Raw genomic sequence first — 16731 nt, 5'->3', positions numbered from 1 at the left:
AAAAAGAGCCAAGAATACATATAACAAACACCTGAGTGCCCACCCGTGTTTCCATTTGTTCACTCACTCATGCTTCAGATAAAGTTCAAGTCCTGGCTTGTTTCCCTCCAGAGTCTCTTTCTCCTCCTCCTCTCTCTGGAAGTGACTACTGTTATGAATTTGGTGTACATCCTACCAGTAAAGTTTGGGCTGCTTAAATCCCACTTTTAGAGTTGGAAGGTATGTTAGGGTCTAATCTTTTTTTATTTTAAAACGACATTAAAACCTAGAGAAACTGAATAATTAACACAAAGTCCATCTTCTCCCTCTCTCTCTCTCTCTGCCTTTCTTCTGTTTTGCATAGCCCTATTAAGTTCAACCTAAAGATGAATGTAGCAGAAAGGCTCTAACCCATTCTGAATTTATCTAGTGGCTAGTATTTGCTCTTCTATGCTATAAAGATTTTTAAAAAGAAGAACAGAAAGGAAGAAAAAAAAAAAAGAAAAGAAAGAGAAAAAAAGAAAGGAAGAAACAGGAAGAAAAGGAAAAAGAAAAAGAAAGAAAATGTGGCATGGTTTAACTTCTCTTATCAAGGAAATGATATTTATGCATGGGAAACAGGAAATGGTACAAGATAGTATAGGACTAAAGGTTAACTTCTGTATGGTCAGGGTCAAGTATGGAAGTGTTGGAAGGTACTATGCACTATCTGGGAGGGGAGCGTTAGCAGTGACAGGGTTATTGGGGAGGTTTTGCCTGTGGGAACCAGCTTTTCCTGGACCCTGGTGGGAGGGTAGACTTTGAGAGCCTGAGGCAGAATGAAGAGGAGGAAGGGATGAAAGATCATAGCCAGATGCGCTGGGGGTAGTGAAAGGTGAGGTTATAAACGTGTGGAGGAGACAGATGGTGGCAGGGCTATGCAGATCAGCTGAAGCATTTTTCACTTATCAAACTGGTAATTAGCTCTTTTTTCAATCATAATATCTAGAAAGTGGTGATAGTTTAAGAGAAGACACTCGCCAGTAAAAGTCCAAATTGTAAAATTTTTTGAGGAGGACTGTCTCAGAAGCCTGAATCATGTGTGTTCTTTGACCCAGCAATGAGTCACGTGGTTTCTAACAGGACAAGAAAAGGAAATAAATTAAATATTCAAAAAAGGCCATTGCAGCTACATATATATTCTATATTTAAACTGGTGTTATAGAGTCATAGTAAAATGTATGGAACAACCATAATATATTAAATTAAAAAAAAGAAACAACATAGAAAACTAAACATACGGTACATTTTTTGTTTAAAAAAAAAGGGTATGCACATAGAAAAAAGACCGGAAAAAAATACACCTGAATATCAACGATGATTCTCTCTGGGAGGTGGGATCACTTGTGATTTCCATTTTTCTCTGGTTGCTTGTCTAGATTTTCTAAATTCTTTTCAACAAACATGTTTGCTTTTGTAGTAAGGAAGAAAATGATAAAAATGGCAAACCATAACAATGATGCATTTGTTTAAATACTAATCTGAAATCTCACGGAACCAAAAGATAAAATTATTTTCATTTATGAAAAAAATTAATTTCACTTGTTCTGGAACCTGAGGTATAATGCTCCAGCACTCAAAATTCCCTAATGATCATGCGATTGAGAAAGAAAACACATATTCCTAAACTTACAAGAGGTAAAGAATAACTCATGAGGCCTTAAGACTTGAACAAGGTAACGATTTAAGGGCTGAGTTAATTCTTTTAAGAAAGCCGTGCTGCCCAGCATGCTTCTTCAAAGGAACATTCTCACCTGACAGACAGCATATCTGGAGTGTAGCCTAATGTTCCTTGGCTTTTATATTTGATAAACTGCTCCTCAGTCAAGCTTTTCTTTTAATTTATTTTTTGCTTACAGTGAAATATATGCAAGCAAAAACATGACAGTATTTCTTTCCTGAAACAGACATTTCTCAGATTTTGCCCCTAGCTTACCAATAATTTTTGGGAAGTTCCTTAATCATTTGGAGCTTTAGATTACCCCATAGAAAATGAGATACTGAGAAAGTTTTCTTGCCTTAAAATTCTCTAGTTCTATGATTATAACAAAAGTTCATATTCAAAGCATCATATGTACATAGAAGATCATTCTGAAAGAAAGAGGAATCTCAAGTGACCCCCCGGTTTTCACCTGTATTTGTACCAGAAATTGTATTTTGAGACTAGTGAAAAGTCACTACTGTACTTGAATTGAGTGCCTTTTATACAGGGCTGATGACCAGAGCAGTTCAACGGAAATGCTGATTTACCTGATACTTTAATCACTGTAAAAATAACATACATGGGTAACAGTATTGATTAGCTCTTCCCTCCATTGTGAGTGTGCCTGTGTTTTTGTGTCTGTGTGTGTGTGTGCCTGTTTGTGTACAGAATCAAAAGCAGAACAGCTCAGATGACAGGAAACAGGTAATGACAGCTGGCTCTGGTCACAGGATGACAGAAATCTCGAGTAAGAAAGCATCAAAAATGACTTTACCTACTTCACAGATTTGCCTGTTTAGATAAATAAACAGCAAATGAACAAACAAGAGAACACAGTATGCAAATGACCACCCTGGGTCAGGACTGAGATGAATGATTGACTCAACTTCTTGTAGGCTGGGGTCCAAAGAAAGAAGAATTTAATTAGTCTTGTAAAAGATTGGCCTAGCTCCTGGCAATTACAGACAAGAATAACTAACATGATTTTTTTTTAAACAAAACACTTTTTCTTCCTTGTTTCATTACATATCATAAATTTAGATGAAACTTGGAAACTTTAGTCCAGAAAACTTGATTTTGAAATTATCCTCCTTTGTTCCTTAGATAGCAAACATTTCTCAGAACTTCTTAGAAGCTAAGCATCCTGAAGCATTTGGCATTATCTGGGGTCTGGATGACCGGAAGTGCAGGCAAAGGTGTTTTCAGCTGTGATTCGGGTAAACAGTCAAATGAGATGAAAAATGATTGCTTTTATTTTGGCTGTATTATTGTCCTCTCCCACCCCAATTCCCAATCTCAAAATTGGTTGAGTTTGTGGGAGATATTTGTGGTAAGTTCTCTAGTGTTAGGAAATGCAGAGAAAAAGGCCATGAAAAAAAATAAGGTTAAGGAAATTAGCGGTTATTTTCCCTCCTCATGCCAGTGACTAAGAATGAAGATAAATTTTTCCTGACCTTATGTCTTTCACTCCCTGTGTGTGGATGTCTCTGGAAGGCCCAGCAGAAAGCATCCATGCCTGGAGGAGGGAATTCTGTGTGTGTATGTGTGTACACTTACACCCACACGAAGTGATGGGGAAATCCACAACTTAGGTATTCCGGGATGCATGACATAGAGGAGCAGCGTCATTCCCTGAACTTTTATCGAAATAATTAATATTGGAAAGTTGGGGAGAAGCAGCAATGCTGAACTTTTCCTTAAATGTTCCCAAAAGCTAACTAGCTATTTTGACTTGATATCACCAGAAGGAAAAATGTGATTTTTTTGTGTGTAGTTCAGTGTCCCCGGAACCCAGGACAAAGAGAGTGAGCCTCCAGAGCCTACCTGGACTCACAGCCTGGCCACCACTCCTTCATCTGAGGCTGCCACCACCCAGGGGCCATTACTCAGCCCCTCTGAAGATGGGGCAGAAGGTCTAGAACCCAGAACTCCAAGTCCCAATTTGATCTTACCACTGGAAAAGCTGGTCTACAAAGGTAAGAGACATCTGAGAATCTGCTGCTGCTTCTATAGTGTGAGAAAGGCACAGGAAGGATGGTCTCTAAAATCTCATCCAGACAGAACACGTTTTGACTCTAAACAGGGAGGACGAAAGATGCTTTTCACTTTATTATATATATAGAATTAGAAAACTGGCTGGCTGTGGAACAAATCTGGTCAATAAAAAATTTTAAAGTTCTTATAGTGTTGTTTATTATTATTAATTTGAACCCCTTTAGAGAGGATTGTGCGCTCATGTTTGCCATAGTCTGTACTACTCCCTATTGTCTTGCATGTGAACTTCACACATACAGACATTTGCATTTTTGATCCCTAGATTGTAGAAGAAAGAGAAAAGAGCTAGAATCTAGATTCCAATTCATCAAGGTATTTTCTATGGAGTTAATATCTATAGAAATTCATCATTATATACATAGTTTCTGAAGAACACGCGAGAGAGACAATCTCCTTGCCTGAAAAAAGCTTAGATTGGCTTGAAAACAATTTACACAATATATGTTATTTAGTTCTTATTTTTAAGAGTGGATGTTGTGAAAATCTACTGCTCCTTTCCATTTACTCTAAAGAATCTTCATTTAGTTTTAGAAAATAAATGAATCGAGACATATTCCAAGTCTGGGGAAATGATTGCGGGAGGTGGAGAGAGGGCTGGTTTTGCTATTGAGAAATGAAGCTTATGACATATAAACCCTCTCACAGAACACAGGTCTCAGCAAGTACCTATTTGGTCTTTTTTGTGGCTTCTCTCGCCTTGGAATCAGTTCCTCAGGTAGGAAATAACAATCAAGGCACTAAAGAGTACTGTCAAATAAAAAGGGATTAAACAAATGGCTTTATTGTTGTAGCTCTCCTTTGCTTTGTTTATAGTGGATGTGTTTCTAAAATTTATTCGTAAACTGACGTTAGAAGGGCATGTTTTTTATTATCCTGCAAGAGCTGCTCTTTTTCAAAGAAAATTGTGATATAAAGGAGGCCCTTCATTTAGGTTTTGTTGTAACTTAAAGGGATTTTCCTTTTTTACAAGGCACAATGACATGTGACCCTAGTGGTGATTTCTGTGAACAGACTGGAAGGGAATGTGTACAGAAAGCTGAAATCATCTTTATTCCAAATATTAATTTGATTTTGAATCAAATCCAAAATAAATGAAGAAATCCCATCTTTCTCCTGTCAACTAATCCCCACAAAAGTATTAGCCAATGAAGGCTCACAGTGTAATGCTTTCAGGGAAATATGCATTTTTAATGGGGTTTCATGAAGTTTTCAAAGAAATGACTATCTAATGGTAGAGTTTCAGGTGATGGGGGAAGTTTGGGAATTAGGGAACTCTTTAACTTTGAACCATATTTTCTTAGCTGGTGTGTTAGTGGGCATGGAGAATAAACTTCACAAAGCTTTTACTTTTCATCTTTTCAGTGAGAGAAAAATCCATAATAACACATTATCCTTTTCTCACCCTAGATCCTAGATGTTTGGAAGCCCTAAATCCTGGAAACTGTGATGAATATGTGGTTCGATGGTATTATGACCAACAGGTCAACTCTTGTGCCCGCTTTTGGTTCAGTGGCTGTAATGGCTCAGGAAATAGATTCAACAGTGAAAAGGAATGTCAAGAAATCTGCATTCAAGGATGAGCAAGTAAATCAATTTGTAATGAGTCAAATCTATGTCTCTATTAACAAGCCCAGAAAGAACCTCTATAACTTCCACATATTCACCCAATACAAATAAAGTACCATATTTGATTGTATAGTGAGTACTTAGAATGTATAAATGTAATCGAATCCTTGCAACCACTCTGGGATGTAGGTATTATTAACCATTTTTACAGAGGAAGAAGCTGAGGCCCTGAGAAGTTTAGTAATTTGTCAGTGGTCACCCAACTGACCAATGGCAGAGCTGGGGATTTGACTCAAGGCTGTGCAACCTCAATCCATGGGCTCGACTCCACAACACACAATGTGGTTGTGATTCCTGTTAATTCCTCTTCTATGTATTATGTTGAATTAAATTCCTGCCCCAGCCCACCCCTCCATTCCTCCCTGGCCCCCCTCATCCCTCCTACCCATCTCAGTCCTCCAAATCCCTCACAGCCCTACCAGTAGCAAAAAGTAGGTGGTGGAGAAGGACTTGGGTTTGGGAATTAGGAGTGATGGGAGCATGCTTGTGTATAGGCGATGTATAGGAATGAGATAAGAAAGATACTCTGCTTGGGGGAAATCCAGCAAGATGGAATGTTCTGAGAGATGAGAGGCACCAGGATAGGAGTTGGGGTGGCAAGGGTGGTTAGATTTTTGCCTCATTTGCCCTGAAAGTGATAAAAAACCAATTGGAATTGAAATGACTTAAATTGATTAACAACTGTCACTCCCCACTCCTCCAAGAGGTTTGGTAACAAAGCCTTTATTGTGTGTTTAAACTTTATATTTAAAACAAAAATTGTAATTTAAACAAAGGAACTTTTCCCACCCTTCCTTTAAAATGTGTAAATGCAACTTTCAATTTTAGGAGGATGGAATGAGAAGGCACTTGACAGGCAAGAACTATTGAAGCCCACATCCAGTCTTGAGCAGGGTATTTTAAAGATAGGTCTTATACTGAAAAATGAGCCACCAAACTGAAATATGACCCCACAGAGTAGTAGAGAATTGGCTCTGTCATTTCATAATAATTTTGAAACATCCAATCTGGGAAGATCATTAGTTCTGAGCTGAGCTCAGACAGCCTTTGTATATATCATCTCACGACACATTTCTTCTCTCAGGCCTGTGACCCTTATTCAAATTTGCGGCACAAAAAAGAACACTTAAGGAGGCAGGAGCTGGAAGAACAACCATCTTAGCAAAGACAATTTTGTGTAGTTTAAATGTTTATTATGTAATATCTGATACTACAAATAATATATGCAATATACTTGTAAGTTAAAAAACATGATAATAAGATGAGCACCAGTGAACACGTCACACAGAGAATGAACCAAACATTCGGTACATGTGTGTGGTGATGGGTTGTAATTAGTATTTTGGTGGTGAACATGATGTAATCTATGCAGAAATAGAAGTACAATGATGTACACCTGAAATTTTTACAATGTTATAAACCAATGTTACTGCAATAAACAAAAAATTAAAAAAAAAAAAAAAGAACATAACCAATTCTATTGAAGTTTCCTGTGTGCCCCTCCACCATCCCAACCCCCGATCCCTGCCAGCGATATCCTATCTTGAATTCTGTGTTTACTATTTCAACTTGCTATTGGTTTTTATACATAATTTCACATATAAAAACCACATATATCTCTATGTATCTCTAAACAATACATAGTCTTGCTTAGTTTAGAGCTTTATAAAAATGGTGTCATATTCTAGTCTTCTGCAACTTACTATTTTCATTCAATGTGATAATTAATCCATACATTTTACTGTATCTAAATGTATTTCTAAATGATTTATTATTTAAGTTTTTCTGGGCTTTAGAAAATTTGTTTTATAATATGTAATTCTCTGCAATTTGCTGTTACTACATTATAATTAATACACATTCATTTACTTTCTCAGTTGTATAATATTTGTGTTATATTATATATCACAATATATTTAACCACTGCCTTGTCTATGGTCATTTCAATTGTTTCTGTTTCACTTTTTTCACTATTCCATCAGTGCTGCTATGAATGCCCTTCTGCACCTCTGGGTGCACACGCACCAGTGTTTTTCTAGAATATATACTCAAAAGTGGGAATTGCTGGGTGGTAGCATATGTAAACATTCAAAAATAGTATATCATATCAGTATATCACAGCATATCACATATCAGCATATCACAAATTTTTTCCCAAAGTCCTTGAACCAATTCATTCTAAATTCCCACCATTGTGTATACGAGTTCCCATTGATCCATATTCTTGTCAACACGTAGTATTGTCAAACTTCTTCATTTTGCTAATAGTGGGTGTAAAACGGTATCTTATTTTAATTTGCCTTTCTCTGGTGACATTTGACCATATTTATTTACCATCTGTTCTGCTGCTTCTGTGAAATGTCTGTTTATAATTGGGGAAGATTTTTCTATTGCACTGTCTTTGCCTTATTGAATTTCTGGTGTTCCTTACATAATCTGAAATCAAATTCTTTGTTCAGTATTTGTGTTGTTAATATCTTTGTAGCTTGTTTTTCTACTTGACTCTTTCTTTTAAACGAACAGAAGTTCTGAATTTTAATGCAGTCAAATTTACCCATCTTTTCTTTTGTTGCTAGCACTTTTTGTTCCTTGTTTATGCCGCTCAGCCTCTCGCCACCTTTCTTGGATGGGAAACCCCCCGAGGACAAAAACTGCTCTGGGTGCTGGGCACACCTCTCTAGATTCCCATCTTCATGCCTGGTAATTCCTTATGATCTTATTAGCGTCTTAGTGATTTCTAGGTGATTGGGTTTTTTCATCTTTTTTAGTTGTCTTCAGCATGAAAGTGGGTCTGAGCTACATAGATGGCCATTACCATATATTTTGTTGTGGGATGGAGGACTTTGGGTATTTTCTTATTTCTTGGAATCCCAGCAATGCATTAAAAAGTATGTATTAGTCACCATACGGTTGTTGGAAAGCAGAAAGATCCTTCAGAGTATGTAGGCTGCTATTTTGCCAAAAGTACTTATATTCCTTTTCTAAGCTTTTCACAACTTTGCCCACATAGAAAATTGATATGCAAACACATTGTAATGTTGACTTGGGTGTTCATCCCTTTGTGTGAAAGGAACTTCTTTTCCTCCTGTGACTGACCAAATCCTAATACTTCAAGGACAACTTGGGGGCCTCCTCCTTTGTGGTACTTTCTCATCTCTATCAGTTGGGCCATGCTCAACACTGAGGGCCCTAAGCACTTGGCTTATTCCTCCCTTCTACCCTGACCACAGTCTGAGCTGCTTTACACTTAGTGGAGAGCAATTAATCTGCATTAATTTCCTTTCGCTGCTCTAACAAATTATCACAAATTTGATGGCTTAAGCAACACAAATGTATTATCTTACAGTTCTGTAGGTCAGAAGTTAGATGCAGGTCTCACTGGGCTAAAATGTTTCAGTGGGGCTGTGATTCTTCTGGAGGATCTAGGGAAGAATCTGGTTTTTTTACCTTTTCCAACTTCTAGAAGCCACCCAGATTCCTTGGCTCTTGGCCCCTTCCTCCATCTTCAAAGCCAGCAACAGCAGGTTGAATTCTCCTTATGCTGCCATCTCTTTGGTTCTGACTACAGCTGGGAAAGGTTCTCTGCTTTCAAGGACGTAGGCGATTAGACCCAGCCCACCTGGATAATCCAGGATACTCTCCCCATCTCAAGGTCTTTAATCTTAATCACATCTACAAAGGCCCTTTTGCCATGTAAGGTCAGTATTCACAGGTTCTGGGGATTAGGGAATGGACATTGTTGGGGCCATTGTTCAGCAGACTACAGTATCTATATCCCCGGCCTGCTCTTTGAGTTTAGGAGCAAAAATATGCCTTGTTTATATCTGTCTCCCTAATTCCACACAAAGGAAGAACTCAATACATTAAAAAAAATATAGAACTCACTTTATAAAAGTCATTACAGAAATAATTAAATACTTGGAAGAGAGGAATAGAAAAAAAATCAGAAAAAAACCAAACAACCCACACTAGTTTAAAAGAAGAATAAGAGAAAAGTGATATATCAGTGAGTAAAAACTATTACTCTCTCATCCACTTTGAGGTTCAGGACTCCCTCCCCTCTTCCCCCAACCCTACTTAGCAAAACAAAAGGAAAAGTCAGAGGTAGTGTTAGCTAGATAAAGGATCAAAGAGGCTCAATCAAACAATCTGAGAATTCTGGAAAAGAGAATGATGATTTATATTTTCGTTTCAAGCTAGTTAAAAAGCCAGTAGAGATAGAGGAGATGTATGACATTTTGTTTCTCCATTCTCAAATGATAAAAGGACAGACTATGCACACAATGAGCCAGAAATAAGGATGTGTATCTAAAGAAGTCTCCATTTAAATTAAACATTGAGAAATTTTTAGTATTTTATGAAGTACTAGTGATGTTCAAGAATTTTAACAATGAAAAAACTCCATTGAAATGTTAAAGTATCTTAGATGATCATTTCTATCATTTCTGTTTAGTTGAAACATCAGCTTTGCTAACCGCAAGAGATGCTCTAATCAGGTGTTTGAAGAACATGCTGAATTTATAAAGCAACAATTAGGCTTGGTGATTTCAGTCTTAGTGTTTATCCTAAACACACAAAAAAAGTCAATGAGAGAATGAGAAAAGAATATTTGCATGTAACGTGTAACAGAATTGCTTCACATCTCTAATAAACCAAGAGATTCTATAACTCAAATGAATTAAAATGAAAAAATAGGAAAATGATAGGGATTGACAATTCAAAGAAAATGGCCAATAAACATAAGAAGAGACGCTCAGCTTCATTACCTGTCAGAGAAATGCATGCCAGGCAGGTCTGGACAAGGCTGGGCGCCCACGGGTGATTCTGCTGAGCAACCTGGTTGAGAACCAGCAAGGGGACATCTGAATTATGCTAACCTTAGGAGTGAGTCTGCTATTTGACTTGGAATTTTTGGTGTTTAACTATTTATGCCCTTTTTCTCTACAATTCTGTAATTCAATGTCTTTCATGAATAGCAACATAAAGATGGATTAAGGCTGTTGAAGTGTCCAGGATTTTTCCCTCTCCTTATGATATCTTTTAGTGAAATATCACTAGAATAAGACATGTTTTAGAATGTGTGTCTGTGTATATATGATCATCAAAACAAGAATAGCCCCATATCATATTTCACACATATATTTATGACATTTCAGGGTTTTAAAAAAATATATTGTATTTGATTTCTAAAAGCATTCATTATCTCTTATCATTTTACATAAATTAATATCTTTGAAAAATCCTTCATTTAAACTCATTTAAAGTTCGTGTAATTCATTTAAAGTCATATCAGACTCTGAAAGTTAGGAAATTTTAAACCCTGCTTTAATCACGTTAAGAAAATACGGGCTCTTAGAATTGCCAAGGATCCTTAGAGTCTTCTAGTCCTGTCTCCTCTATTGCTTATATTCTTTAGACAAATATTGTTAAGTAACTAGGCATTCTTGGGGTGAACATTTCTGGTAGGACACTTATCTACTCCCGAGGCAGCCCATTCTTTAGATAACACCCACTCCCACTGCGGTAACTTGAACTGGATGTCTTCTGTGGCTTCCACCCTAGCAAACTCCTACTCTGACCTTGTGGAGGCTTTCGGAATGGTTGTGTTATTATGTTGAGACAGTTGATATGTCCTTTCATTCAGGCTGCTTCAGCAGCTTCTCCTATTTCCATGGCTCTTTTACAATCCTATCCTCTACTTCTGAGCATGCCCTCCAGTTTGTCAGGACGTTCTTGGTGACTAGAGTAGGGAAGAGGCGCACGTCCCTCATTCTAAATATTATATTCCTATAGAATACAAAAAACCTAAGATGACTGTTGCAATAGAAGACATGGGAAAATTTCCCTCTGTCTTGGAAGCAAAACAAAACAGAGGCATTACACAGTAGGAATTCTAAATGTCTAATTAGGACTTGTGGATTGCAAAGACAGCAAAGTAGAGGCTAATCTGTTTCTCTCTGAAATTGACTGAAGGCTTCAATTTTGTTTTCACCATCCTTCAAATTTGCCCTTAAACTCCACACTCAAAGTTTCTTGATATTATTTTTAAGTACTAGTGAATTCTCCAGTTATTTTCTCCTTAGGATATTAGTTGGTGTTACCTTAAGTTTATCATTTGGCTGTTTTCCCTCTCTCACGTCTTAATGAAGAGTGCTGTGGTTTTCCCAGTATCTGCAATTTGGGATTTTTCTCAAATTGATTCTGTTATGAATAAATCACTCCTTAGACTTGTTTTCAGCTGTTTAAAAAACAAAACAGGGCCGGCCCGGTGGCTTAGCGATTAAGTGTGCACGCTCCGCTACTGGTGGCCCAGGTTCAGATCCCGGGCACGCACCGACGCATCACTTCTCTGGCCATGCTGAGGCCGTGTCCCACATACAGCAACTAGAAGGATGTGCAACTATGACATACAACTATCTACTGGGGCTTTGGGGGAAAAAAAAAAAGAAGGAGAAGGATTGGCAATAGATGTTAGCTCAGAGCCGGTCTTCCTCAGCAAAAAGAGGAGGATTAGCACGGATGTTAGCTCAGGGCTGATCTTCCTCCCCCACCCAAAAAACAAAAAAAACCCAAAAAACAGAACATGGCCCTGATGGGAAAAAAACAAAAACAAAAACTCGACAACCCTTGCTTTTATGTAATCGTCTCATCTCTAGTCTTCCAAGAAATAAACATTGGAATTTGTATAAAGTTACCCTGTGGTGTATTACATAATTTGCTATTAGAAAAATATTGACAAATATAGTAAAATTGACTAAAATTGTGCCTCTTCAAATTTTAGAGTGTTACTTCAGCTTTTCCCATGCTAAAAGTTAGAGACCAGGTCTATTAAATTTGCTTTGTACCCTCCCCCTTCACCACAAACCAGCAGTCCCTCTGTGTTCCATTTCTCATAATGGTGCCATCACTCAGCCAGTGACCTCGTCTGGCCTCTGAGCAACATCTCAGACTCTTTCCTCTCCCTCACTCCTCATGTCCAGTTGCTCAGTGCATCTGGTCCACCTTACTTCTTCCTGTTCCTCTCCACCCTGAGTCTGTCATTGCTTCCAAACTGGCCTCCTTGCCTCCACCTTATCCTTCACCTCTGGTCTGTATCCACCTAGTGCTGTGGAGTTACAGTAAATCTGACCCTATCATTCTCCTCCTTAAAATGCTTTATGGGCTCTCCATCTTCCTTAAGACACCTCAAAGCTTTTAGCATAGTATTCGTGGGCCTTTAGGACCTCACTGCTGCTTATGTTTCCAGTTTATCTCCCTCCGGTTCCTTATACATGTTCTTCAATTCAGCTATGCTCAACTATTTTACTTCTTGCAAGGACCATTCATTTCCCTTTGGAATTTTCCTTTCTTTGCTTCCTCTCTTTCTCTCTCCCTCCTTCCCTCCCTTACTTCTTCACTTAGCATTAGGGAACTCATTCCTTATCAGTAGATAAAGAGCTAGCTTAATCTTTTTAAGGGCTTCACAGCTATTCGTTTTATTTAATCAATTCATCTTTGCTGGACATTTAGATGTTTCCAATCTTTTGTTATTACAACCAAAGCTTCATTGACTATCCTTGTACACATTAGTCTTTGTGTAGCTATACCTATAGATTTATAAAGGGAAATTGTAAGGGCAAAGAGAAAGTACTTTTTTTTTTTTTTTTTTTTGTGAAGAAGCTCAGCCCTGAGCTAACATCCATGCCAATCCTCCTCTTTTTGCTGAGGAAGACCATCCCTGAGCTAACATCTATTGCCAATCCTCCTCCTTTTTTTCCCTTTTTCTCCCCAAAGCCCCAGTAGATAGTTGTATGTCATAGTTGCACATCCTTCTAGTTGCTGTATGTGGGACACCACCTCAGCATGGCTGGACAAGCGGTGAGTTGGTGCACGCTGGGGCCGCCAGCAGCAGAGCGTGCGCTCTTAACCACTAAGCCACGGGGCGGCCCCGAGAATGTACTTTTGATAGGTATGTCAAAGTGCCCTCCTTAATGGCCATGCCAATTTACAGTCTCCCAATTTAGGAGCCTGCCTGCATTTTCACTTCCTCACCATGATTGAGTATTATCAGTTATTTGATCTTTACTCATCTGATGGTAGAAAATGGAATCTCACTTTAGTTTTAATCTGTATTTCTCTTTCATTTCCTTATATTATGAAATACTTGATATATACAAAAGAACGTATGTTACATATAAGTAGGTTTTAAAGTAAAATAATCATATAAAAACCTGTGTATCTACCATCCTGCTTAAGAAATAGATTATTACCAATAACACTGAAGCCCCCTCTAAGTTTGCTCCCAAAAGGACAAAGCCAAAGCCAATTTGAAAATAAGTGGTCATGGTGATTTACAGTGCCCAAGGATATGCCATATAAGTTTCCAGAGATTACCATGGCCAACACTGTGCAATGCAGATCCTGAGGTTACTGTGCTCAAAGACACCCTATGTGGATCCCAGAGATTACTATGTCCAATGATATGTCATGAATCCCCAAAGGCCACTGTTGGATGCAGTTTAAAACAGGATAACCTGGGGCAGCCAAACCAGTAATAACTCCAAATACCTGATACAAATAGGCCAAAATTTCTGTACTAGAGCTCTGTGGGAAACTAACCCAGCCCATTTGGCTCACAGGGATGCAATGTCAAGTTCTAAACACCACCAGAAACCTCATCCAACACAGGAGCCTTGATGTTCTCACCTGGTGTTCTGCTTCTCTTGCTGCCACTCAGTATGCAAGTGTTAAAACTGGGTATGCTTATGGAAGTTATTCATTTGGAATTATGCCAAGAACCCAGGAATGCCTGAGTGTTGCTCCAAACCCCAGCTCCCTATGTCCACAAGAATATGTACAGACAACAGTAGCAAAAGAAAGCAAAGCTCTGTATCATTTTCTATACTTGAGTCAAGTACCAGGACTGAGCTCTCTGGTAAGCATGGCTGGACCTTGTAGCATCTTTTTAGGCTAGTTCATCCTAAACAGTTTCTAACCAAATGCCATCTAGCACATTCTTTAGCGCCTTGGAAAAGTAAGCAGAAAAAGACATTCATTCATTCATTCATTCACACAACAGCTATTTACTGCCTACTATATGCCAGGCACCGTCTCTGCATTTTTGATGCTTATTTTCTAGTGGAAGAAAAACAAAAGAGTCACATAAGTGTCAAATTGAAGCTAATCTGTGAAATACTATGACGTGCTCAATACTATGATAAAGGTCCATTATGCTAGCAGAATACATAGCAGAGAAAATACGGCAAGACAGAGCAAGTCTTCAATGCTATGGGAGATTATAATTGTTTGTTCAGAATTCTTCTTTATCTCTCTAACCTTGCCATGCTCCCGGTAGGCAGGGTGTACTTTGGGCTTGGCTATTGTCTTGCTTTGGCCAATGGTATGTGCACAGATGTGAGGTACGACATGACTGAGCAGAAGCTTTAATATGTTTACATGCTTTGGCCCTGTGCCTCTTGCTCTGGACCTTCACCAAGAAAATAGCATGCCTTCACCTTTGGTTCTGGAATAAAAAGACACACAGAGCTGAGCTGAGCCCAAGCAAGCTCAGTTGAACCAAGCCAAGCTAGCTGAGCCCAGCAGAGCTGGAGCTAATTACAGCCTTCACGTCACGCAAGCAAGAAATAAATGTTTGTTGTCAGCAGCCACTTAGATTTGAGATTGTTTGTTACTGCCATAAAAGTTGACAGACATGAATTCCTACTCCTAGGCTTGCCTGGCTGTGTATGGGAGGCTGTAGCCCCTGGCCTGGCCGACGTGTGAGAGAAGAATGAGGCTATAGGAGGTGGGTGGATCTCTTCCCATGTAGGAAAAGGCCCTGACACATCTACTGTTGCAGCTTCTTGGAAGAAGAAAGAGAGATATGAAATATTTTGCTTCCAACCAAGATGAAGTAACAGGGACCAGATTTATCTCCATTCCTAAACAACCAAAAACAGACAAAAATATAGAAAATGACAGCTTGCAAAACACTGTAAATCAGTCAAGGAAGAGCAGTGATTCCCAATAGGCAGGAAAGAAAATGAAATGAGCCCTACAATTGCCCCAGCCTACTGTTTTGAGAGTGTTTCCAGGCCACAGTGCAGAGAAGAGGAACCAAGGCTGAACCTGGCAGACTTGCTGGGTTGAGGCAAAAGAACTGAGAGTCCAAGAAAACCAAGGTGGCTAGAATTCTGAGGACAGAGTGCCAGAAAGGGGAGAAGTTCACAGAGTGAGAACTTGGGAGATCTGCAAGGGGTTCCCCCTGTGTATTCAGCTAAGTACCAATGAGTGAATGCATTAGAGGAAACTATCCAAAGCTGAACTAAGTGAAAGGATTAGAGGTCACAGTGCCAGATGCTAATACTGAGCCAGGAACAGTGCCTGTCACACCAGCCACACTGAAAACCTAGAGATTCACAAAGTATGGGTAGAGTACATATTCTGAGCCATAAAATAAGTACCAATAAATTTAAAAGAATTCAAATCATACAAAGTATATTCTCTTATCACAATGAAATTTAATTATAAATCAATAACAAAAACATATTTGGAAAATTCTCAAATATTTCCAAATTCTATAAAACACTTCTAGATCCAGAGATCAAAAAGGAAATCAAAGAGGAAATTAGAAAGTGTTTTAAATTGAATAAAAATAAGTACACAATGTATCCAAATTTGTGGGATGCTGCTAAAGCAGTACTTAGAGGAAACTTTGTAGCACTAAAACGACTACTAGAAAAGAAGAAAGGTGTCAAATCAATGACTTCAGCATCCACCTTAAGAAACTAAAGAGAAAGAGCAAATTAAACCTAAAATAAGTAGAAGAAAGAAAACAATAAAGACCAGAGTGGAAACTAATGAGATAGAAAGAAAATAAATGGATATATACATATTTCAAAACTTATCAAATTATATACTTTAAATGGATGCACTTCATTATCTGTCAATTATACGTCAAATATTTCTGAAAGTATTTTGTAGGGAAAGAGAGAATGAGCTGACCCTTCCGCAGCCTGAGGGAGAGAAAGGCAGAACTCTCCAGAGACTAGAGATTCCTTACGTGTTGGCATTTTAATACACATTGCCCCTGTCTAGAGGTAAATGTGGCTATTTGGTGAACTGAGTGTGGTCAATTAAATTAGCATCCCTTATTCTTAAGAGGAGGATTGGGGGTATGAGAGAGGGATAGAGATCTTAACTTCCCCTTTACAATATTTAACCCATAAATGAACTGGCATAGTTCCAATGATAACTCCAAGTCCTTCTGAACCCCAGCTTTACTCCTGTTGTCCCCATCTCAGTTAATGGCATCACCATGTAGCCAATAGTCCAAGCTTACCTTCAGCTCT

At 38.4% G+C, this 16731-nt stretch overlaps 1 protein-coding gene across 2 annotated transcripts in view; it reads left to right on the top strand.

Moving 5' to 3' along the window:
• COL28A1 (collagen type XXVIII alpha 1 chain) overlaps positions 1-5355 on the top strand; it is a 154037-nt gene extending 148682 nt beyond the window's left edge. Inside the window, exons 33-34 of one of the 2 annotated variants that reach the window (XM_087435021.1) lie at positions 3495-3633; positions 5183-5355. In XM_087435021.1, the coding sequence (XP_087291147.1) occupies positions 3495-3633; positions 5183-5355 (312 nt within the window). Of the gene's footprint in view, positions 1-3494; positions 3697-5182 lie in introns of both variants that reach the window. The other variant, XM_014788200.2, reaches the window with a different exon arrangement.
• Positions 5356-16731: the final 11376 nt, after the last annotated feature.

This window comes from Ceratotherium simum, chromosome 1 (genome assembly GCF_057802395.1).
Source record: "Ceratotherium simum simum isolate JZ-2026a chromosome 1, ASM5780239v1, whole genome shotgun sequence".
Lineage (NCBI taxonomy): Eukaryota > Metazoa > Chordata > Mammalia > Perissodactyla > Rhinocerotidae > Ceratotherium > Ceratotherium simum.
Note: the sequence above shows the minus strand (reverse complement) of the source record. Positions and strands in the feature narration are given on the sequence as shown.